Source organism: Trachypithecus francoisi, unplaced genomic scaffold, assembly GCF_009764315.1.
Source record: "Trachypithecus francoisi isolate TF-2019V2 unplaced genomic scaffold, Tfra_2.0 Lachesis_group17, whole genome shotgun sequence".
NCBI classification, from domain to species: domain Eukaryota; kingdom Metazoa; phylum Chordata; class Mammalia; order Primates; family Cercopithecidae; genus Trachypithecus; species Trachypithecus francoisi.
Genome location: NW_022681462.1, coordinates 79080843 through 79106014, shown reverse-complemented (window position 1 = coordinate 79106014; position 25172 = coordinate 79080843). Strand labels below are relative to the sequence as shown.

General features: G+C 37.3%; 1 protein-coding gene across 6 annotated transcripts in view; it reads left to right on the top strand.

Annotated features, from left to right (window-relative positions):
- The window catches only part of CLIP4 (CAP-Gly domain containing linker protein family member 4), a 105672-nt gene extending 81886 nt beyond the window's left edge, over positions 1 to 23786 (top strand). For 5 of the 6 annotated variants that reach the window (XM_033176155.1, XM_033176156.1, XM_033176154.1 and 2 more), the window contains 5 exons: positions 429 to 563; positions 3953 to 4076; positions 7463 to 7527; positions 14028 to 14100; positions 21549 to 23786. In XM_033176155.1, coding sequence (XP_033032046.1) covers positions 429 to 563; positions 3953 to 4076; positions 7463 to 7527; positions 14028 to 14100; positions 21549 to 21870 — 719 coding nt within the window. In that variant the 3' untranslated portion in view covers positions 21871 to 23786. The remainder of the gene's footprint in view (positions 1 to 428; positions 564 to 3952; positions 4077 to 7462; positions 7528 to 14027; positions 14101 to 21548) is intronic. The other variant, XM_033176158.1, reaches the window with a different exon arrangement.
- Positions 23787 to 25172: the final 1386 nt, after the last annotated feature.

Below are 25172 nucleotides of genomic sequence, written 5' to 3'. Positions count from 1 at the left end.
TGCTTCCATGCTGCAATGGCAGAGTTCAATAGTTGTGGCAGAGGTATGGCTAGCAAATTCTAACATATTTACTGTCCAGCTCTTTGCAGAAACAGTTTGCTGTGACCCCTCTTCTAGTAGAAATGCTGCAGGCAATATTGGCAGATTTGGTACTTTACCAGGGATAAGGTTTTGTGAATTTCCCATGGCAGTAATTTTCCCAGGAAACTCCTCACATTTCCTTTGAGTAACTTGACCTCACACGTGAGAAACGTGACTGTAGATGACTTATGTGATGAAAGGCATCAGATATTAAGATCACTAACTAATTAGACTAGTTAGAATACCTAGTGTGTTTTTTTTGGCTAATGTGCTTTTTGAGTTTTTCTCTCTTTGTTTTTTCTCCTGTTTTCCTGCCCTGCCCCCGTGTCCCTCCCCGACTTAAACAGGTTTGAATTCCTCAGCAACATCTACAGCAAATAATAGCCGTTGTGAGGGGGAGCTCCGCCTCGGGGAGAGAGTGCTAGTGGTAGGTCAGAGACTGGGCACCATTAGGTTCTTCGGGACAACAAACTTTGCTCCAGGTAACTCATCTGCGTATTGGCTTCACTTGAATTCTTTAGAGTACAAAAGGTTTAACATTTTACATGTAAATAGAATTTAATTGTAGAGAAATCTTGATGAACAGTTTTTATGGATGGCAGCTATAGCACAGAAAATGTGAAACGATGATGAAAACTCAGACCGTGTTTACTCAGGTGGATGGTTCCCCATACACTTTTGTCTTGCCACTTGTGTTTTAAATGGTCAGTGTTAAAAATTAGTTGTCATTCTCCAGTTTTACTCCTACCGATTGATGGGTGTGCTAAGTGACAGGCAAACATTCTAGGATTAGATTTTTGCTAAGGATAGTCTTTAAAATAAGTAGTAAATAATGAGTTGACTGTATACCTTTTTATCAGAGTGGCTTGCAGAGAAAAGCACACAAAAGAGCTCAAAGTACATTTTTTTGGGGGGCTCTTAAAAATATATGTTTGTGTATTTATATATTCATTCCAATCTATACTTAACATTGTGTTTCCAAAAGTAAAGATTACTTTCTATTTTTTTTTTTTTTGAGATGGAGCTTTGCTCTCATTGCCCAGGCTGGAGTGCAATGGCATGATCTCGGCTCACTGCAACCTCTGCCTCCTGGGTTCAAGTGATTCTCATGCCTCAGCCTCTCGAGTAGCTGGGATTACAGGCATGCGCCACCATGCCCAGCTAATTTTGTATTTTTAGTAGAGATAGGATTTCTCCATGTTGGCCAGGCTGGTCTCGAACTCCCAAACTCAGGTGATCTGCCCGCCTCGGCCTCCCAAAGTGCTGGGATTACAGGTGTGAGCCACTGTGCCCGGCTGGTTTACTTTGTTTTGTATTGTCAGTGATTAATAATTTTAAACAGAAGTCGGTTGAACAAAAACAAGTTTGTATATTTTAAATAGCAATATGCTATTTTAACACATGGTGGCATTGCAGTATTTTAGGAAAAGGTTATCTAGAACATTGATTTTTTAAAAAAAGTTTGTAGCATTTAGCCAAGAACTATGAGGGATCTGAGATTTTACCCTATTTGCAAGCTAACAAATTTGCCTGCCACAGTTTCATAGATGTTGGTGGCAGATATTGTGAATACTAGAGTCATCACAAGTTTGAGACAAAGCACTCTAGTACTCACAGTCATAGCAGTAGCCAGAGTATCAGCATTTTCTTGAATTTTCCCTTAGTGCCAATTCTCACAGGGTGAGAGCGAGTGAGCCAGGTGTCACCTGCACAGCCAGTGTTTTTTTGTTCCAGGAGAGGACCCCAGAACTTAGGGAATCTGAATCTTTAAACTGAACTTATTGTACACATGCCTGCCATTTGCTCTGGTGGGAGATGCTATCTCTGTCCTCCAGGGCTGTCCCCTGCACAGACGTTTATGAAAAGGTAGTCTAGAACAAAAGTAGTCACTGCCTGTACCCGTAAGACATGCGGAAACATGACAGGACCGTAGGTGCCTGTCTCCCAACAGTCTTGTTTTCACGAATACCACTTACAATTAATTGCAAGCCAGCTGCTTGATTTGAGTTAGGTGTTTTATAATTCATGACTTTCTTAGGTCTCCAGGTAGTAATTGAGATTAGTTAGGATATGCTTAATATAGGATTCAAATAAAAAATCCCAGAGGTAGGTTATTTTTTTACAGTTACCATATGTCTTTTGAGTTCCCTTTCTCTGATGATATTAAACCAAGATAGAATGGTTTGGTTCTTTGGATATAATTCTTCATTTTAGGTTGATTTCCATTTTTAAGTTCCTGATATAAAGCATTTAGAAATTTGGGAAGTAGTAAGCAAATATAATAAAAGATGGAAACTTTTTTGTTAAAAACGTTCTGTCCTGTAAGGAAGTAGTTGTATCAAAAATTAATCACTGCTGCAGAACAGTGGTAATATCTTCAGTATTTGGAGGTTATAAGATCTAGATTTGAGAGAGGTCATATTTAATCTCATCAGCATTTTTTATCAGCGACACCTTGGAAAGAAAATTAACATTTAAATGGCAAGATATCCATACCACACCACTGCCAAGGTGTAGTCTTTATTGTTAACACTTGCCATATGTATTTCTACTGTATGCTACACGTTTCCAAGAGTTACATGGTTAACATTAGTAATTGTATGGTAAATTAAAATGGGAAAATGCAAAAATTATATAGGAAAGCATAAAAGGCAGAAGCAAGTAAAACTTGGAAAATTGTAACTGTAGCACTGAGAAGTAACAGTGGCAACCAGACTAACCTGGTTTAGGGCATTCAGAAACGTGATGACCTATTTTCAGAGCGTTAGTGTGGCTTAACAATAGTTTTGTAGACATTACTTGTATTACATAATAGGAAATGGACTCAGGTATCATCTTTTTATACATAGAGGAAAAAATTAAGAACTTGTGAATTGTTTTTTTTAGAAGGCATTAAGAACTTGTGAGTTGGTTTTTTAGAAGGCATATAATTAACTCTTTGAACTAGTAATCTGGAAGAAACACTATTTTTGTAATTTGTAATATGTTTCTTGATATCTATGCCCCTGTTTTTTACTTGATACTAAGAGACCAAATACAATTACTACTGTACACTCCTTTTAAATCACAAATAAATGGACTATTAGATACCTTTAATTGGTCTTGAGGCACCCTCAATTTGAAAATCCTTATTTTAGGATTATGTGTTACCTTATATTGGGTAAAACCACATTTAAAGCAACCTTGCTACTTTAATTTTAGGCTCTCTAGAAAAGGAAATCCTGTTATTTCCTTCAGAATAGGTCCTTTTAAATACAAAAAGTCTTTAAAATAATTCTCCCTATTAGCTAACCTAAACCTTTTCATTTAGGTAAAAAAGATTTTTCTTTTTATCTTGGGTAGAAAAAAGAAAAAGCACTCACCATGATGTCTAGTGATATTTTCTATAATATTTTTGTCCTTCTTTAATTATGTGAGTGCTGTTTGTGGTGTTCTAATGTTAGGTGAGTAAGATGAAAAGATTGCATGTTCATTTTATGATTTTTAAATCTCAATATTATGTTTCACTTCTTTCACTGAAACACATTATATTACCGAGTCAAGAACAGTTTTTCATTGCAGCTTTTAGATATATTTTGGTCATATACTGTTTTCACAGTTGCCAATTCTTGCCAAATTTGTGTTTGTGCATTTTATTTTCCTCCTTTAATGTACTACTCTGCAATTATACTTGTAAAATGTTTTTCCTGTTCACTTTTCGAATTTTCAGAGTTTACAGTTTTATCATTTGAGATCTTAATGAGTATCATGATCTTCCCTCATTTTGGTCATTTATGGAAATGTTAAACCACCTAGACTTTGGTTTTATATAGTAGCATAACAGTTTTGGATAAAGTACAGATGCTTTTAAAATGCAATATTCATGTTCTAGGATATTGGTATGGTATAGAGCTTGAAAAACCCCATGGCAAGAATGATGGTTCAGTTGGAGGTGTGCAGTATTTTAGTTGTTCTCCAAGATATGGAATATTTGCTCCCCCATCCAGGGTGCAAAGGTGAGAGAATGAAATTTGTGTTTATTTACAGAAACTTTTCGTAATTTGCAACGGTTAATAGAGACACTAATTTTATATTAAAGACATGCTCTGATTGTAGCTCGTGTCTTCTTTCAAGGGGTTAACCAACCACCTTCAGAGAGAAGGCTCATGGAAAGCTAAATTTGCTTTGCTGAGGATTTGCAATTTTAAAAACCTCCTTTATTCCTCATTTGCAAACCCTGTGAGTATGTGTAGGCTATTAGAAGTGGCGTTTGGAGCTAAGAACAGTGAGAGCAGCAAGCTTAATCTGTCATGCAAACAAAAGTAAAAATGCTCTCTGATTGCTTCAGTCACATCCTAACTACATTAAATTTCCTGCCAGCAGGCACCCCATTCATTCTCCTACAAACCTAATGGAACCAAAATGGCTTTTTCCTCTGATTTCTTTAGTTTTCAAAAATAGATAGGCAGTAGATCTTTGGGGGAAGTGAAGCTTCAAGGATTTTTATATAATATACCTCCTTGGTGTTTCTTCTTAAGATAGTATCTTTCATACCACCTCATCTGGTTTTAAAAAATAAGTTGAGCAGAAACAAAGTCCTCATAAAATTTCAGATATCATTATGTGAAATGGCTTCTCTTATGCTCTGGAAGAAGTCGCTTGGTATGCCTTTGAGTGGATGGGAAATGGGACTAATCTTTAAATGAGAGATAACATACATGGCATCATCACATTCATGAGACTAGAACTACGATCGCAATCTGGGAGTCTTGTCTAGTTTTCCCTTACAACTAGACTGTTGTGACTATCTCCTGGCAAACTGAAGTTTTTACATCCATTTCTCCCTTGGTTTCTTTTTCTTAGTGAATCATTACATATTTGTTTAGTATTAATTTCCTTCTGTGATATACTTAATGTAATTTTCTTCTTATTTATGGTGATATAGAATTTAATATACAGTGTTTTGTAGTTTATAAAGTATCTTCACTTAAATGTTGTTTCATTTGATCCTAATAAATATTGATCAGGTAAGCTGGAAAATAATAACTATCACAAATATTTGTTGAGCGTTTAGTAAGTGGGTAGGCTCTGTACAGTGTACTTTAGATGCATACCTCATTAATTCCCCCAGACCCTGTGAGCTGTAAGCTGTTAGGATCATTCCCATTTTGCAAATGAAGAAACAGGTTTCAAAGAGATAAGTGATTTAGCTAAAGTCATACAGCTAATTAGCTGAGGAGCTGGACTCAGCCCGGGTGTGTTACTTTGTAATTATTTTTTTGTAAGCCCTTGCTTACAAAATGTTCTTTTTTTTTTGGTATTTATTTTATAAACAAAGAAAAGGAAGTAGTAATTACGAATAGTGCTTATACATGCTGGGGTCTGTTTGCAGGGCTCTTCATATATTAACCTGTTTACTGCTCTCCAGTAACCCTGTGGTGCAGGCACCATGTTCCATAGATGAGGAAAGTAAGTCACAAGAGGTGACGTGTGCTGTGCTCCCAGCTGGGGATTTGAACCTAGGTGGTCTGGTATCAGTGTGCATGCCCTTAACCATAACCCTATAATGGTTAGGAGAGCTTCAGGGACCTTCTTCAGGGCATATATCTTGTAAATAATTGGTTTGGGAGTAAAATCCATGCTGAATCACCAGTCAGTCTTCTGTGTTCTCATGTTACTTTGGGCATATCTTCATCAAAACATTGCAGCAGTCTCTTAGAAGTTTTGTTTGTCTCCTAGTCATGAGGACTGGGATTCTGCTTTTCATGTTTGATTACCCAGAGTACATAGTTTGGCATATTTTAGGCACAGTAAATATTGATCCAATCTGATTCCTAGTTCACTGGTTTTATGCTGTAACAGCTTTTTCCCCCTCCTTTACATTGTAAAGCCACTTTATTATGGTTTCATCTTTTCTTTCTTGCTTTGTTTCTGCAGCACACGTTTTTTACTTTTTTTTTTTTTTTGATTGCCTTCTATTTGGTTTTCTTTAAGGTGGTGCGTTTAAAAGCAGCCCCCTCTGCTTAAAAAAAAATAAGGCTGCCTCTAAATGAACTGCTATCTCAATCCAGCTGTCTTCCTGTCATCTTCTGATTGTCTCATTCATCATCATCAAATACTATTAAGTGTCTTTTAGCACTTATGCTGTGCTAGGCATTCTATAAGCAAATAAAACAGACATGGTCCCTGATTTTGAGGAGTTTCTAATCTGAACCAGCTTTGGAACTCTTGAAAGATACCACTGATCTTCAAAATGGAAGAATTTTAAGCCAGGGACTATCCCAGAATGTTTGCACACATTATTTTTTTCTGCTTGGATGGCTTTCTACACCCACCTACTATTGCCCAATTTTCACCTAGTTAATACCTTTTCCTCTGCTAATATATGACTCAGTCAAAACTTCTTTAGAGAAATTCTGAGAAAACTCACTGATGAGGTTAATCACACATACACACAGACACACAAACACACACACAGACACATTGCTCAAGTGATCTTCATTAGCATAGTATTCACTTTCTTAGTTCTTACTATTATTAGGCACTTACTACTAATGAACTGATTACTTCTAGAATTCACTCCCTCTCAACTATCTGTTACTGCTTCATTCAAACATCCTTCCTTTTCATAAAATCATATTCTTTGTGTCCATCAGTCTCTCATTGTGGTATGTTGTATATCATGTAAAAATGATGCCTGTGAATTGTAATGTGAAATTGCAAATATTGCAAGAGTTGCAGGATTTCTTGATGGTAATAAGATATGCTGGAGGAAGTGATTGACAAATGACGGCTTTCCAGATTTAGGTCACTAAACAGTTGAAAGAAAATGAGACTGTCAGGATTGACTTTTTAAAAATAAAGAATGATTTGAATATCAAAAAATGAAGGAAAACCCATCGGGAAAGTGACCTTTATGATTGTGGCTTAGAGTTAAATATAAAGTAAAAGATGTTGAATTGTATTAGCCATATAGTTTTACCAGAAACCAGAAAAATCACTCACACAAACTCAGCCAATGTATTTTTCTTTCGATTTAAGAATTAGTGCCTTTTTCACAGTATTAATCTAACATTTGTTAAGTTTAATATAAAATAAACATATTTTCATATTTTTTAGTTTCACCTTTGAAGTTACAAAGAAATAAATTCGGGTCCATATTTTAGGTGAATTCACCTGAATTTTTTTCTACACTAATTATCTTTGGATAGTGAGAACCTCTTCTATTTAATTATTGTTTTTCTTCCATGCCAGATGGAAGCTCATTTCTGGCTTATAATGGACACTCAATAAATATTTGTCTAATGAATGACTACTATTGGGGTGAAAAACTTAGTTGATAGCCAGTCTTAAACCTGAAAACCAGCTACTTCTAACGAGGTATACTTTGTTTTATTCATAGAGTTACAGATTCCCTGGATACCCTTTCAGAAATTTCTTCAAATAAACAGAACCATTCTTATCCTGGTAAGACTACACAGTTTTGTGGTCCTAATCATTATTTCTTTGCTTTCATTTATTGAAAAATTTTTATTGTGAGGTATATATGTATACAAAAGGGTCTATCAACTGTATTTGTATAGTTTGTATAATAATAGAGCAGACATCTGTTACCTATCCCCTGGCTGAAGAAGATGATGACCTGACCTGTAGAAACCCCTGAGTACCGCATCATCTCATCTGCCTCCCTCTTCATATACCCCATCCTCAGGTGGAGGAGTCTTGAATTTCACATTAATTATTCCCTTGATTCTCTTTATTTTTGTCACCCATATATAGATATATCAATCAATAATATGTGTTTAGTTTTGGTTGTTTGCTATTTTGTTATTTAGCATTCCATTGAAATCTTCATTCCATAATTGATGGTTATTTGGGTTATATCCTGTTTCTTTTCTATTACAAACTATGTTCTCGTGCCCACTTGAAGTTTCTCTAGCATTGCCAGGCATGGGATACCTGTGTCCTCCACCTTCCTAGGTAATGCCTGTCTGTCTGTATTGCATACTGTATCTGTGATGGACCGGAGCCCCTGCTGCTCCTCACCTCATTAGTACTTACCTTGTTTGATGTAGAAGTCTTTGCCTATCTGAAGGGCTTAAATGGTATTTCTTTACAGTTTCAATTTGTGTTTTCTAGATTACAAATGAGGATGAGCCAATTTTCATGCTTATAGGCAGTATGCCTTTCCTGTATTATAAAGTACCTGTTCAAGTTTCTTGCCCATTTTCAGAGGGTGGTTTGTCTTTATCTTATTAATTTGTAGGCTTCTTTGTGTATTTTGGGGACAAACATTTTGTCAATTTCATGTGTGGCAAATATCTTGCCCAGGTTGTTACTTGTCTTTTAATCTTTTTATTTATTATTTTTGGTGTCTTTAGATTAGCAGAACTCCTTAATTTCTTGTAGTCAAAATAGCAAAACATGTTATGGTTTGCCCTTTTCGTTTTAAGAAATCTTTTCTTAAAATTGAAGTTATGAAGATATTTTCTTACGTTGTTTTCTAAAAGATTGATATTTTTGTGTTTCCCATTTGTCAGTTTACTCAGAATTGATTTTGTGTGTGGTAAGGATCTAATTTCTTTATTTTCTTTTGCACAGATAACCATCTGTGAAAGAATGATTTGTATGATACCAATCCTTGAATAATTGTTAAGGTTAATTTTATGGTCCACTCTAGTTAGGTATGTTGTTTTAATTTGAAATTCCCTCCTGTTTTAATTTGGGATTTTCTAAAGATGTTTGATGGTGTGTTGGTTGCTAGGGATGCTGTGACAAAGTACCACAGACTGGGTGGTTGAAACACAAAAATTCATTTTCTCAAAATTCTGGAGGCTCTACAAGTCTGAGATCAAGGTGTTGGCAGGTTTGGTTTATTCTGAGTCCTTTCTCCATGCCTCGTAGATGGCCTTCTATCTCTGGTGTCTTCATGTGGTCTTTTTCATTGTGTGTGTGTGTGTGTTCCCTTCTCCTCATAAAGACACTAGTCATGTTGGATTAGAGCCCATCCATATGACCTCATTTAACTTAATTACCTCCAATTACATATGACGTCATTTTACCATAATTATCTCCAAATATACTCACATTCTGAAATGCCAGGAGGTTAGGACTTCAGCGTATGAGTTTTTGGGGGACACAATTCAGTCTGTAACAGATGCTGATTATCTTTTCATATGTTTATGTGCCATCTCTTTTTTTGTATTTTTTATTGACATATCATAGTTGTACATATTTTCGGGGTACATGTGATAATTTTATGCACATATACAATGTGTAATCATTAAGTCAGGGTAATTGGGATATCTATCACCTCAAACATCGATCTTTTGTTTGTGTTGGGAATATTATAATTCTTCTCTCCTAGCTATTTTGAAATATACAATAAGTTATTAACTATAATTTTCCCCCTGTGCTATTGAATACTAGAACTTATCCCTTCTATTTAACTGCATGTTTGTGCCGGTTAGCCAACCTCTCTTTATCCTCCTTCCCACCCACACACCCCTCCCAGCCTTTGATGTTAATCATTCCACTCTACCTTCACAAGATCCACTGTTTTAGCTCCTGCACCTGAGTGAGAACGTGTGGTATTTGTCTTTCGGTGCCTGGCTTATTTCACTTAACCTCCAGTTCCATCCATGTTGCTGTGAGCGACAGGATTTCATTCTTTTTATGGTGGAATACTCCTCCACTGTGTACATATACCATATTTTCTTTCTCCATTCATCCACTGGTGGACACTTAAGTTGATTCCATATCTTGGCTGTTGGGAATCGTGCTGCAGTAAACATAAGAGTGCGGCTATCTCTTCAATGTACTGATTTCCTTTCTTTTGGATATATACCAGCAGTGGAATTGCTGGATTCTATGATAGTTCTATTTTTAGTTTTTTGAAGAACCTCCATCCTGTTTTTCCATGATAGCTGTAGTACTGCTTATTCCCAACAGTGTACAACAATGTCCCAACAACGGTATGCTGTATCTTTTTTGATGAGGCGCCTGTTCACATCTTTCACTCATTTTTAAATTCTGTTTGCTGTTTTCTTATTGTTCTTTATATATTTTGAATACCAAACATGTATCAGACATGTGTTTTGCAAATATTTTCCCCCAGTCTGTGGCTTGTCTTTTCATTCTCATAACAGTGTATTTCACAGAGCCGAAGCTTTTAGTTTTAATGAAGTCCAAGTTATCAATTTTTTATTTCATGAATTGTGCTTTGGTGTTTTATCTAAAAGTCATCATCAAACCCAGGATCACTCTGATTTTTGTCCTGTGTTATCTTCTAGGAGTTTTATAGTTTTGTGTCTTATACTTAGATCTATGATCCATTTTGAGTTAATTTTGGGGTAAGATATGAGGTCTATATCTAGATTTTTTTTTTTTCACATGTGAATGTCCAGTTGTTGGAGTATTATGTGTTGAAAAGACTGTCTTTTTTTCCATTGAATTGGCCTTTGCTCGTTTTTCAAAGATCAGTTGACTAATTTATGTGGGGCTGTTTCTGGGCTTTCTGTTCTGTTTCAATGATCTATTTGTCTAATCTTTTGCCAGTACCACACTGTCTTGATTACTGTAGCTTAATAGTCATTCTTCAGGTTGAGTAGTGTCAGTCCTCTAGTTTTGATCTGCTTCTTCAGTGTTGTGTTGGCTATTCTGGGCCTTTCACCTGTGTATATACACTTCATAATCAGTTTGTTAATATCCATAAAATAACTTGCCGGGATTTTAACTGGGATTGCATTGACTATATCGATCAAGTTGGGAAGAACTGACATGTTAATAGTCTTTTTACTTATGTACATGGACTATCTCTCTATTTATATCTTCTTTGATTTCTTCCATCAGAGTTTTATAGTTTTCCTCATATAGACTTTGTACATATTTTGTTAGATTTATACCTGTGTATTTAATTGTTTGGCATTAATGTAAATGGTGTTGCTTTCATAATAATATATTTTGTTATCTTATACTAGCGTTCTTTTGGTTAAGTATTTGCCTAATATATCTTTTTCTGTCCATTGACTTGTAACCTTTCTATGTTCTTGTGTTTTTAGAATATTTATAAATGGAATATAGTTAGGTTTTTCTTTTATTATTATTACTATTATACTTTAAGTTCTAGGGTACATGTGCACAACGTGCAGGTTTGTTACATATGTATACATGTGCCATGTTGGTGTGCTGCACCCATTAACTCGTCACTTACATTAGGTATATCTCCTAATGCTATCCCTCTCCCCTCCCTGCTCCCCACAATAGGCCCCAGTGTGTGATGTTCCCCTTCCTGTGTCCAAGTGATCTCATTGTTCAATTCCCACCTATGAGTGAGAACATGCGGTGTTTGGTTTTCTGTTCTTGCGATAGTTTGCTGAGAATGATGGTTTCCAGCTGCATCCATGTCCCTACAGGTTTTACTTTTTTAAAAAAGTCTGACAATCTTTCCTTTGACCTAAGAGTCTTACTCATTTGCATTTATTGTAATTACTGATATACACTGATGATATTTTTGTTATTTGTTTTCTATTCACTTTTTTGTACTTAGTAAGTGATTTTTATTTCTCGACTTTATTCTGGCTATATATCCCACCCTCTTGTTTTTTTTTTTCATTCTGTTGACTCCCTCTACTTATGTAGAAGTTATAGTCTATGAAGATGCTTCTTAGTAATTACTGTAGATAATTTAGCATTAATACTTGGTAAAGTCTGAAGTTAATGATTTTTATCCTTTCTCAAATAACAGAAAATAATTAGAAACTGAGTTGTCCAGTTTATATTTTATTTCTCCTATAAACTTGACATTATTGTAGTAGTTTTATATTGTAACATTACTCTCATATTTCCCAGTATCTTTACTCATTAACCTTCAAAATTTCTACTTGGGATCATTTTTAAAATTTCATGTATATTCTTTAAAATTTCTTTTAGAAAGGGTCTGTTGGGTAACAAACTCTTTGTTTTTTGTCTTTTCCAATGATAATTTTACGCGGTGTAGAATTTTAGGTTTAAAGATATTTTCCCCCTGCATATTGACAGTATCGTGCTATTTTTTGGCTTCTGTCATTGTTGATGAGACGTCATCTGTGAGTCTAACTAATTCATATTAGTTGTTTCACTATGATATGTCTAGGTAGAGATTCCTTTTTGTTTATCCTGTTTATCCTTTTTGTTTGGCATTATGGATTTTTCCGTATCTGGGAGTTGATCAATTATTTACAATTCTTATAATTTTAAAATAGTTTCTCCTTTATTATCTTTCTTAGCTCCTTCTGAAACTCTGTTTAGTAGTATGTTGGACCTTCTCATTTTCTTTCCCATGCTCTCTCATATTTCTCACAACTTGTCACTCTAGGCTATATTTTGGATATCTTCAGACCCATCATTCTGTTTCCTGATTCTCTCTTCAGCTGTGTTTGTTCTGCTGCTTAATCCAGCCATAAAGTTTTAAAATTATAAAGATTGTCTTTTTCTTCTTTTTTCAAATCTGCTTGCGACTTACCATTGCAATTCTTTCCCCATATTTTCAAATTTTTCTTTTATGTCTTGAAATATTTAAAGTATTATCTTTTGTGTTAAATAATTCAGTATCTAAAGCCTTTGTGAGTCTGATTCTGCCATCTGTTTCTGTTGAGACTAACTTATGGTTTGCCTTCTTTCCTTGTGAGTTTTGTAATTTATTCTTGTGAGATGCTTGTTTTACTCAGAATTTTATATATAAAAATTCTTTGAGGCCTGCGTTGATGCCTCCAGAGAAGATTGTATCTACCTGTGCCAGTTGCCTGGAGGCACTGCCAACCTGGGACACTTTAATTTATAGTCTCTGCAACATATTTTTGCAGATAACATGAATTTCATTCATGGTAACAAATTCTGAGGGGAGAAAATTTTGTCTCCTACTGAGGATTAAGGTTGACATAAGTGACTTTCCTTTGTCTTAATCTGAACGGTGTTTCGTTTTGTTTCTCATTTCACCTTGCACTGAGAGTGAGCTGTTTGGGATCCTCACTTTAACCAAGAATTTTTTGTGAGACTCCATTTGGAGGCCCTAGGCTTTATTTCCTGTCTCCCGTGCAGCCAGTAAGGTGAAAGCCCAGGTTCTCTGGAATTCAGTGGAAAGCCTGCTGGTGTAAGATGGTCAATTACTTTGGTGCTTGGGGGACTCTGATGGTTTCCCTTTTTTGTTTTTAGCCTCTTTGACATTGTGCCTTTTGTGTCAGCTCTGTAGTATTTTTTAACAATTATAGTTTTAAACTAAAATTGTGTCAATCAAAAGATTCATTCAGCACATCTGGTCTGCCATAACTGGCCAGGCTGGAAATCTTGTTTCTTTTTAAAAACATCTTTTTAAAAATTTACCTCTTGGGAGGTTTTTGTTTCTGTTGTATTATTTGGAGATGCCAACAATCAAAAGCTCTGAAGTTAATTGTTCAGTGTTTTATAAATGATTGTATCTTTAAACCATTTTATCTTTTTCTTTTTTGTATGATTATCAAGATTGTCATATTTGATAGTAAAAATAATCAGCTTTATAAATGTGTAATTCAATTTTATTTGATTTTTAAGAAATCTTATAATGAAATTCTCCAAATGTAATGTCATGCTCTTCACTTATTCATCTATATGTATAGTTTGATCATAAAGGTAAAGATGAAAATTTGTTAAGAAATCTAAACTACCATTATATTCTGTATACTTACCTTCTCTGTTTTCTTTTCTTTTTTAATGAGATAGGATCTCACTCTATTGCCCAGGCTGGTCTTGAACTCGTAAGTTCAAGCAGTCTTCCCACTCGGCCTCCCAAAGTGCTGGGATTACAGGTGTGAGCCACTGTGCCAGCCTGCTTTCTGTTTTGAAAGAAACATTTAATATAATAGGACATCTATAGAAGAAGTGATAAAATATCATTTTAAATAAGAACTGAAAGCTTATATTTTTCCTCTTCTAACCCGAACTTTCATATTTAGGTTTTAGGAGAAGTTTCAGCACAACTTCTGCTTCTTCCCAAAAGGAGATTAACAGAAGAAATGCTTTTGCCAAGTAAGTATTAAGAAGATTTAGAAAAACACCTTTCAAGATGAACATGATGGGATTCTGTGAAGAAAGAAAAGTGGAGTGCTGTATCTTTTGCATCGCTTGGTAGAGTTTTAACACGTAGGAGAAAAGGTGTGATGAGTGTATTGAGAAGAGTTCTTCCTCCCTCCTTTGTAAGCGCAATTAAAAATGTCACCAGTGACTAAAACTAGTGCACTGCATATATTTTATCTACATAGAGGTTAGAACTGTTAATAAAAGTTAGAGGAATTTACATATTGTCTTTTCATTAAGTAGGGCGGATTGCTTTTAAACTCTCCTTAAGTAATCAGAGATTTGATTTAATATTGCCAGTGGTACATGAAAGAAATGTAAGGTGTAATCTTAACAGTTATTTTGAAAAATCCTCCCAATTCCTCTTAAGAGTATATTGCTCAAAAAAACCTGTTGTTTTGTTTTGTTGTAGAGAGAATGCCCTTTGCTCTTTTTCATTTTTGTTTATCACCCCCAGACCCACTTTACTACTCCCCAGTGGTTTTCTGAAGCTTTTTCACTTTAGAGCAATATGAGGCTCTTCCAGACTGCAAGCTCCGCTTCCCGGGTTCACGCCATTCTCCTGCCTCAGCCTCCCAAGTAGCTGGGACTACAGGCGCCCGCCACCTCGCCCGGCTAGTTTTTTTGTATTTTTAGTAGAGACGGGGTTTCACCATGTTAGCCAGGATGGTCTCGATCTCCTGACCTCGTGATCCGCCCGCCTCGGCCTCCCAAAGTGCTGGGATTACAGGCTTGAGCCACCGCGCCGGGCCTAGAGGTTCTTTTTTTAAAATGCTGCTGGTTAATCTATGAATAATACCCTGGGGGAAAAGCCTTAGCTGCTTAGGGAAGTACACGTGCTTGCTTAAGTAGTGGGACCCTAGCAACCACCAGAAATTAGAGCCCAAAGGCTAGAACTTGATGTCCCACCGGGGATAGGCAGGTCATTTGTTTACCTTCTGGCATGAAGGTATTGGCAAGCTTCACAGAGATCTGAAATTTCACGGGAGAAGCCTGGCTGGTCCTAAGGACTGTTAGGTACTGTTGAGACTGTTAGGTACTGTTGAGAGGGTTGGGTGGGGCTGTTTTTCTCCCTTCCTCAAAACCATCACCAATTTTGAGAATTTTGAAATTGGTCTTCTTGCTTGAGTAGCTGAAAGAGTTTAAGGGCAGTCAGTTTATGCTCCAGTTTATTGAAGATATTCAAGAGTTCCTAGGCAGAATGGAAGAAGCTGCTAAGAAGAAACAACCAGGAAATAAAGGATTCTGAAGGGAGAGAGGTATCCAAATCAGTGTCGAGATGTTGATGAGTGGAAGAACATGATACAGAGAAGCAAGGGAAGGAGAAAACAATCTGAGCCCTGGGAATTATACAGCAGGTATGGTTATACACAAGACGCTCTGCAGACGTGTATGCAGAGGTGGAAATATCCAGTACTTCCCTGTTTTCTCTAAAAATAAAAAAACTTTAGTAATATTTATACAGGTTAACACTAGTACCTTAAAAATACACTTTTATTGAGGATAGAGAATAAACTTTTTTTTTTTTTTTTTTTTTTTTAAGACGGAGTCTCGCTCAGTCGCCCAGGCTGGAGTGCAGTGGCGTGATCTCGGCTCACTGCAAGCTCCGCCTCCCGGGTTCACACCATTCTCCTGCCTCAGCCTCCCGAGTAGCTGGGACTACAGGTGCCTGCCACCATGCCCGGCTAATTTTTTTTTTTTTTTTAATGGAGACGAGGTTTCACTGTGTTAGCCAGAATGGTCTCAATCTCCTGACCTGGTGATCCACCCACCTTGGCCTCCCAAAGTGCTGGGATTACAGGCATGAGCCATCACGCCTGGCCGAGAGTAAACTTTTTACATTATTTATTTATCTGTTTTTACTCATAAAGTGTGCAACCGAAATGTTTGGTGATCATTGTTCTCAGGAACAAAAGGTTTCAGGTGCTGGCAGGCACTAGGACATTTGTCCCTGCTCTTAGGGGTGAGGGAAACAGGGCAGTGCTCGATGGCCCTCTGCTAAGGGGCCAGAGTTGATTGCGTGTTGTGCTGTTGTTAACCTGGAGATGTGGTGCGTTCTGAGGCACATGTGTTGAGAAAGCGCGTTTCTTGAGATTCATCAAACTCTGCTCCATTTCCTTGCTTATTTGTATGGAAATAAATGATACTTTGAGAAGAAATGTGGAGAATCCAGTCAGAGATGATGGACATTCTTGGGTAGAAACTTGAAGGCCTTGAAGGACACATTTGGCCCCTACGAGTGAAAGCAAGCTGGGAGAGGGGAAGGAACAGTCCCCCCATGCCCTTTCTGTGAGAAAACAAGATTTTTCTAGATCACGTAGGGAAATGGTAGTGAGGAATACGTTTCATCCTGAGAAAGACATGGCAGAAAGAGGGAGGGAAGCAGCTCTGTCTTCAGAACACTGTATGTCCAGTGCCAAGAATTAGCTTGAGATTTTACCACACAGGTAAAATCAGGTCACGGACCTGACAGGCATGAGGATCCATTCTCCTTCACTCTGCGGATGTCTGCATCCCGCCTGGGATCTGTCTCCTGTCCCGTCGTTACTAACTCACTTCAGCTCTTCTCCATGTTATCAGCAGGGCCTGCTCAAAAATCCTCACTGGGTCCTGTCTGTGGAATCTGGCTCATTGGCATGGTTTGGTCAGCCCAAATCTGATTGTCTTTAGGTGGAACTCGTACGATCCTGTCTGCCACAGGTCTGTCCTCTCACATCATGTGCTTGGGTTTGTTTTAGCCTGTCCCTTAAAGCTTTCGAATTCTCAAACACAGAATGAAGTCCAGATTCATTGGCCCAGCATACAAAGACCTACACGATTGGCTCCTGTGTTTCTCTGACGTTTGTTTCACAGTAATATCCTCACAGGTGATTGCAGTTCTCTAAACTGTATGCTTTTCAGGAATATAAAAAGTAACACATATTTTGGCCAGGCACAGCGGCTCATGCCTATAATCTCAACACTTTGGGAGGCCGAGGCGGGAGGATCACTTGAGGTCAGGAGATCGAGATAATCTTGGCCAACATGGTGAAAGCCCGTGTCTGTTAAACTACAAAAAATTAGCCGGGTGTGGTGGCTTGCACCTGTAGTCCCAGCTGCTCAGGAGGCTGAGGCAGGGGAATCGCTTGAACCCAGGAGGTGGAGGTTGCAGGGAGCCAAGATCACGCCACTGCCCTCTGTCCTGGCAACAGAGCAAGACTCCGTCTCAAAGAAAAGAAAAGAAAAAACAAAAATTAGCTGGACATGCTGGCAGGCACCTGTAGTCCCAGCTACTTGTGATGCTGAGGCAGGAGGATCACTTGAACCTGGAGGGGGTGGAGGTTGTAGTGAGCCTAGATTGCGCCACTGCACTCTAGCCTGGGCAACAGAGCAAGACTCTGTTGCAAAAAACAGGAAAAAGTAATATATATATTTTTCTCAGACGATGATCTCTGCATTTCCTTTTCTGTGAGCTTATCTTTCAAGCTGGCAGAAATGTCATTTCCCCACTAACGTGTCTTTCCTGAGGCTTTAAGGGAGAAGAGACGTCTTCCTCTTCTGTGCTCATTCTGCACTGTATACAGTCTTTATTATAGTATTGATTACATTTTACTGATTATTACGTACAGATACCTAGAACGTAGCCCCATGCCTGCCATTTCATAGGTGGCCAATAAATGTTTTTGAATGAGTAAACAGAGCTCTTAAACATACCGCAATTCTAAGTGTCTCAATTCTCTGGCTTTTGAGCTTTGACATACCTTGAATCAGATAAATCATTCTTATTAGAATGTTAAGTGTTTACCCAAGCCATTAATTTTTGGTTTAGATGTTGAATCCATTATTTACTTGTTTCTTTAAAAGCTTTTTTGATTATGAAAGTTGTATAATATTTGAAAAATTAAGAAAAAACAAATGTAAAAAGGTCATCTGTAATTTTGATACCTAGATTATCACTGTTAGCATTTGGTATATACTTTTCCAGTTGTTTTCCTAATGCATGTGTCTGATTTTTTTTTTTTTTTTTTTGAGAGGGAGTTTCACTCTTGTCGCCCCGGCTGGAGTGCAATGGTGTGATCTTGGTCACTGCAACCTCCACCTCCTGGGTTCAAGTGATTCTCCTGCCTCAGCCTCCCGAGTAGCTGGGATTATAAGCCCGTGCCACCATGCCCAGCTAACTTTTTGTATTTTTAGTAGAAATGGGGTTTCACCATGTTAGCCAGGCTGGTCTCGAATTCCTGACCTCAGGTGATCCACCTGCCTCGGCCTCCCAAAATTCTAGGATTACGGGTGAGCACCACCGTGCCCGGCCATGTGTCTGAATTTTTAAGCAAAGGGAGATGAATCATATTCCATATACCCATTTCAAAGCTTTCCCCCTGTATGTTGTGCTCATATTCCCATATTCTTTAATAGCTTCCTTCCGCGTTACTTTTGCAATGTTTTTAAAGACTGTGCCGTGATATGAAAACATTTTTATGGCACAATAATAAATGAAAAAAATCAGAATTTAACTCGTAATAGATGCCAGACTTCTAAAACATGTATTGAACTCTCCCCTTCCTTTCTCCTTCCCCAATACTTCCTATCTCTTTTTCTATGTATATGTGTGTGAGGGTGTTTTTCAGTATTTATGTGTTTTATTTGATGAGTCTTATGCTGTTGCCCAGGCTGGAGAGCAGTGGCACTATCTCAGCTCACTGAAACCTCTGCCTCCCAAGTTGAAGTGATTCTCGTGCCTCAGCCTCTCGAGTAGCTGGGATTACAGGTGCCTGCCACTGTGCCCCTTTAAGTTTTATATTTTTTGTACAGCCAGAGTTTCACCATGCTGGCCAGGCTGGTCTGAAACTCCTGGCCTTAAGTGATCTGCCTGCCTCAGCCTCGCACAATGCTGGGATTATAGGCGTGAGCTGCCGTGCCCAGCTCTTTTTTCAGTTCATGCATTAAAGGTCTTTATTTGCAGTTAATTTTAATATGGAGGAGTGGTGAGAATCATAGCCTTTGTCTCAGCTAATTTTTACAGCACTTCTAATTCCATGTTCACTCCTTTTTCACTGCTTTGAAGTTTTACTTTTTAATCACATGTAAAATAATTATGTGTATTTTTCATTTTTCTAAAATATGTTTTCTGTGTCATTTAAAACTACATTCTTATGCCAGAGCCACATTGTTTTAACTGTTTTAACTTCCTAATTTAACATAATGGCAGCATAAACCTTGCCTCATTATCTTTCAACCTTTTCTTAATTACCAGTACCCATTCTGTTTGTGAAGAGAGGCTGGCCTTTGTGCTTATACAGCCGTTATCTTTGCTCTTTTCATCTCTCTGACCTTAGGCACATAGCTTAATTTTTTTGAGCCTCAGATTCTTCTTCCGTTATAAGGAGGTAATAATCCCATCTTCACTGGTTTGGGTGAGATCAAAAGAGATAACATATGTGAAGTGTTAGGTACCTACTAAGTGTTCAGGAAATTATAGCTATTGTCATTATTCATGTGAAAATTACAGTAATTTTGTCAGGTTACAAAAACCATCCATTTGGGGAGAATTAACCTGTATACATTTCTATTTAGTAACAGAGCTCCTCCATGTATGTTCTTCAGTAAAGATTTATGCTTTTTCTTACAGGTATTACATGTTTCTTCATTAAATTTATTATTGTATTTGTGCATTTGACATGTAAATAATTTAAGACTATTTTCTAATTAGAATTCTATCACATACTTGCAGATGTGGCTTAGAATAAATCTCTGAGCCTCAGTTTTCCTGTCCATTAAAATTAGTCATCTTCCTTTGTTGCAGGATGGTTGATAGGAGCAAATGAGACATTGTATGTGACAGTGTATTAAAAATATAGAAAGTGAAATGAAATATGAAATAAGACCCAGATTCTGTTCACAACAAGATCCTGTGTAGTTTCAGTAACAGCTTCTGTGTTGAATCTCCTGTGGGGTAGGGAGAGGGGTTTCTTTTGGAGGGGAGGTGGCATGGGATAGAGGATGGAAGGCTCCAGGTGGTTTTGGTGGTTTCTTTCTGCGGTTTTGGAAGGTCTCAGCCCAGGGGGCAATAAGACTCTGGTCATGTTTCTGTTGTGGGTGAATATCAGGGTCAGTTACTTCCAGTGGACGGTGCAGGCAGCTCTGGGGCAATATGGCCTTGAGGCCTTGGGTGAGTGCACTGGGGAATCCCATGACTCATTATCAGGTTGTGGTGGTGGTGAGTGCTAGGAGACGTTCTAGCACATTGTAAGGAATGTTATGTTGTAGGGAGAAGAGGTAGCTGCTCAAGGCACCTCAGACCCTCATTAGTGTTAGTGGCTGGGAGGGTGCTAAACCTTGAACCGTAACTGGAGTTTATACATAGAACATATATGCATCTATGTATAGATATTTCCTAAGTTGTAGATTTAGTTTTTGAAATTTGTTTTCATATGAAAAAATACTTGTTCGAGTGAACAAAAAATAAATTTACTACACTGTCAAAATACTAGATTCTTTTCTTTTTGCTTTATTTGATAATATTGATAGCAATTAAAACAGCCAAAATACTAGATTTTTTCTTTTTGCTTTATTTGATAATACTGGTAGAAATTAATTAGGTATAAGTGTATTTTTTCTAATTGCTATTTTACTGAAAGCATATATATGTATATGTGTGTGTACATACACATATATATGTGTACACACACACACACATATATGTATGGTAAATGAAATCTTAAATCCAGAATAGGGTAGTCTTAAAATAGCGCAAAGACAAAAACTTTTAAAATGTTAAACAAAAGTACAGTTGAACTTTGAGTAATGAGTGCGGGCGTTAGGAGTGCCATTCCCTGCTTGCCTGCACAGTTGAAAATCAGTATATATCTTTTGACTCTCCCAGAACCTAACTACTGATAGCCTACTGTTGACTGGAAGCCTTACCTATAACATAAACAGCTGATTAATACATATTTTGTATGTTACATGTAGTATGTACTGTATTCTTACAATAAAGTAAGAAAAAAATGTTAAAGCCATAAGGAAAATATATTTACTATACCTTAAGTAGAAGCAGATCATCATAAAGATCTTCATCTTCATTGTCCTCACTTTGTGCAGGCTGAGGAGGAGGAGGAAGAGAAGGGGTTGGTCTGGCTGTCCTGGGTGGCGGAGGCAGAAGAAACTCCGTGTATACGTGGACCTCCACATACTTCAAACTTGTGTGGTTCATGGGTCAACTGCATATTCTAAAACTGCTATTTAAAATTTGAAAATCAAGTTGTGACCATAAAGTATTCTCTTTTGGGAACTGAATGAATGAATTCTGAATCTGGCAGTGGAAATGATATCAGGAAATGATGGCTGTCGTCATTCTTTATGTGAAAATCACAGTAATCTTGAGCACTAAAGAGTTTTCCCCACTTTTCCCTTCCGCACAGATCGAAAGCTGCTTTGCGTCGCAGTTGGAGCAGCACTCCCCCTGCAGGCGGCATTGAAGGGAGCGTGAAGCTGCACGAGGGGTCTCAGGTCCTGCTCACGAGCTCTAACGAGATGGGTACTGTTAGGTACGTGGGCCCCATTGACTTTGCTTCAGGTATCTGGCTTGGACTTGAGCTCCGAAGCGCTAAGGGAAAAAATGATGGGTCAGTGGGCGACAAGCGCTATTTCACCTGTAAGCCGAACCATGGAGTCTTAGTTCGACCGAGTAGAGTGACCTATCGGGGAATTAACGGGTCCAAGCTTGTGGATGAGAATTGTTGAGTTAAGCTTCTAAAATATTAAATAAGCTCAAATATATATATAGATTTGGTGTAAATAAAGAGTCCATGGTAAATGGTTTATTTAGCCATATTTAAATTTTGAAAATACAGTTATCTTCTTAAAAACCATTATAACAATTCAGAGTTCTTTACAAAGCCATGAATATGAACTCTGGGAAATCATGGTTCTTTTAAAGCAATTTTCATAATAAGTACCGATTAAAGCTTTAGGTCCCAAGAAAATTCTGGGACTCAGGAAGAAAAAGTGCCATCAGGTGACCAGCTGTTGCATTTCTTTGCTTATTCTGTTTTCGTTTTGCACAAACCTATTGGATTTTTCTTAGCGCCGTAATTGCGAAGGGTTTCTCTAGCTTTGGTTACGGATAATGTTCACATGACCTTTTTTTTCGTCAAGTATTTTTGGAATTTTTCTTTCTTTCTGTGCTTTATTACTAATAAGTCCAATAAGTGAATAGTAGCTAGATGACTAGTATGTATTTTTATATTTTGGTAAAATTATTTGCCCTTTCAGAAATGCCTCGTCTAAAGATATATGATAATTTTGGGGTTGGAAGGGGCCTTAGAGGCTCTCCAGCTCTGCTTCTTGTCCATTGCCAAATACCGAAGTGGAAGCCCGTCTTACCTGGGGTCACTAACTGGTTGGTTAACTGAGCTAAGAGTAGAATGTGGGTCTCCTCACTTGTGGCCCAGTGCTCTTTCCTCTATACAAAATGTCTTATCTCAGACTTTTCTTCTGCTGCTTGACTGCTTCATCTGGATGAACTACAAAAACCCATGATTAAGGTTTATGAATTCAAGTGATAATTAGATTTTTTTGCACAAACTTATTTAACTTCCTTATTGGATATGTTTGTAACACATAAACATGAAGCACTTTTAAAACATGATGCACTTTTATCTTTGTGAAGACTTTACCGTCCTTTCCTCCTGGGATATGAGAAACATTTTAAAAAACGTATTTAACAGAAGAGAGCAAATAAAGATATATTAGGAGGGATGTATTAGTTATTTACTTAAATGTTTATAATATCTGGATTTTTTTGTTTTATCACTCATAGAACTGGTGTTGTGTTTGCTGTTTTTATTTCTCGAATTGTTGCAGAGTTCAGCCTGTTACAAAGCTACAGAACTGTATTGTTTTTATTTTTCTTCTTGAGCACATGTTAACAAACTAAGCTTCATAGTAGAGTGATGTCATAATGTAAAATGTTTGCATTGTGGTTACATATTGAAGTTTATGTCCTGTCTGTGTAAAGATTCATCTTTTATTGTGAATATTTAGACTTGACCACAGAAATATTGGAACAGTTTGCTTTATAAGATTAAAAAGTATTCTTCAGAATGGAGCTTGCCTTGTGCTTAGAAATAATGTTGAACTATTTTGCAATATACTATTTTAAATCTAAATTCTGTCACTTCGCTGCCTTTTTAAAATAGTGTGGTGTTTCAAATATTGCTAGAGCTATTTTCCTGAAATACATTTGCAAAATAAGGCTGCTTTGTAATCAAGGAATATTTTTATTGATTGAAGGAAATGACTGTACTGCGATTCAAAAGTAAACTTATTTTATTATACAGATTATTTCTTAAAAACTCTATTTATACCTTAACATGAAATCCATGACCACACCAAACTTGGTTATTCATAATTTTTCCTGTTAAATATAAAACACTGTAAGTTAAAAACCGTAATGCCAACATTGAATTTATTTTTGAGGTCAACGAACCAGTTGTTCTCTTTATATTTAGATGAGGATTATTAAGTCCATATAACATGTATGTTTGCATATATTATACATGCATATTAGGTGTTTTCATTTGTGTTTTGCTTATGAAATGTCATTTAAAGTTCAATTCTTGAGCATCAATAAAAAGGGAAGCTGTGTGGTTTTGGAATGGTATCTTGTCATTTACCCTATTTGCAACTCTCCTTTTTCTCAGTAACTCAGGGTACATATGCTTTGAACTTTTTCCTCATGGTAATGGCTTGGGTTTGTCCTATCCCTATAAAGAATATTAAAAAGTATCATGCTTTCTACTCAACAATGTATGTTCATAGCCACCCTCCTATTATTGTTTTGATGAATAGTGAGTCATTTAAGAAAAGAAAGTATTTCTACAGTTAGGATTTCACTTGTTTATTTAGTGTAGGATGGAACACTTTGAATTTAGATTAAAAAATAGAAATAACTGCCTTTTACTAAAAAACTTTGTTTTTATATTTTGTTTTATATTTAGGGTGATTTTGAGGGAATATTTTTAAGTATGCAAGAATGGTGAGATACAGCTGTTTGCTGACTGAACCGCGGTGTTGTAATCTTGGTGTGAGTCTCTGGCACCTCCTCTCAAGAGCTTGTTGTTCCCCTCTCATGTTTTAATTTTCTCTTTAGCATTTGGTCATGCTTACTACTGATTACAACTTCTTGCTTATTATTTCTTTCTTCCTTCACTAGATCGAGGAGTGGATTTTTGACTGTTTTGTTCACCACTTTATCCCCATCACCTAGAATAATACTTGATACCTAGTAGATGCTCGGTTTTGTTGCGTGAACAAAGGCAGTAAAGGCCACTGATTGTTGGAAATATGCTATCTAGCTAGCTAGCTTCAGACAAGGGGCCTTGGGAGACTAGGCCACAGAACAGGTAAATTTTCTTAGACATGGAAGGAAGGAGGACAAGAAAAGGTTGAATCCAGGAGCCCTGAACTTACCCCTGAAGAGTGTCGTGTAAGAGACAACAGATGCTGAGTGGCGCAGCAGTAGGGAATGGGGAGGAAAGACACAGCAGGACCACCTGGGTCAGCTCCCTTTCCCTTCTGCCTGGTGCTAACTTTCAATTCCTATTTTAATATGATGGTAATGTACAGAACGTGGAAATACATGTGGTCTAATATGGAGAGAATGAACTGGATCATACCTAAGTGGGGATAATGTTGATCTCCAGTATTTTATATATATATATATATATATATATATATATATATATATTTTTTTTTTTTTTGAGTCGAGGTCTCGGTCTGTCATCCAGGCTGGAATGCCATGGTGCGATCTTGGCTCACCACGACCTCTGTCTCCTGGGTTCAAGCGATTCTCCTGCCTCAGCCTCCCAAGTAGCTGGGATTACACAGGCACCCACCACCATGCCCGGCTAATTTTTTGTATTTTTAGTAGAGACAGGGTTTCCCCATGTTGGCCAGGCTGGTCTCAAACTCCAGACCTCAGGTGATCCACCTGCCTTGGCCTCCCAAAATGCTGGGATTACAGGCCTGATCCACCATGCCTG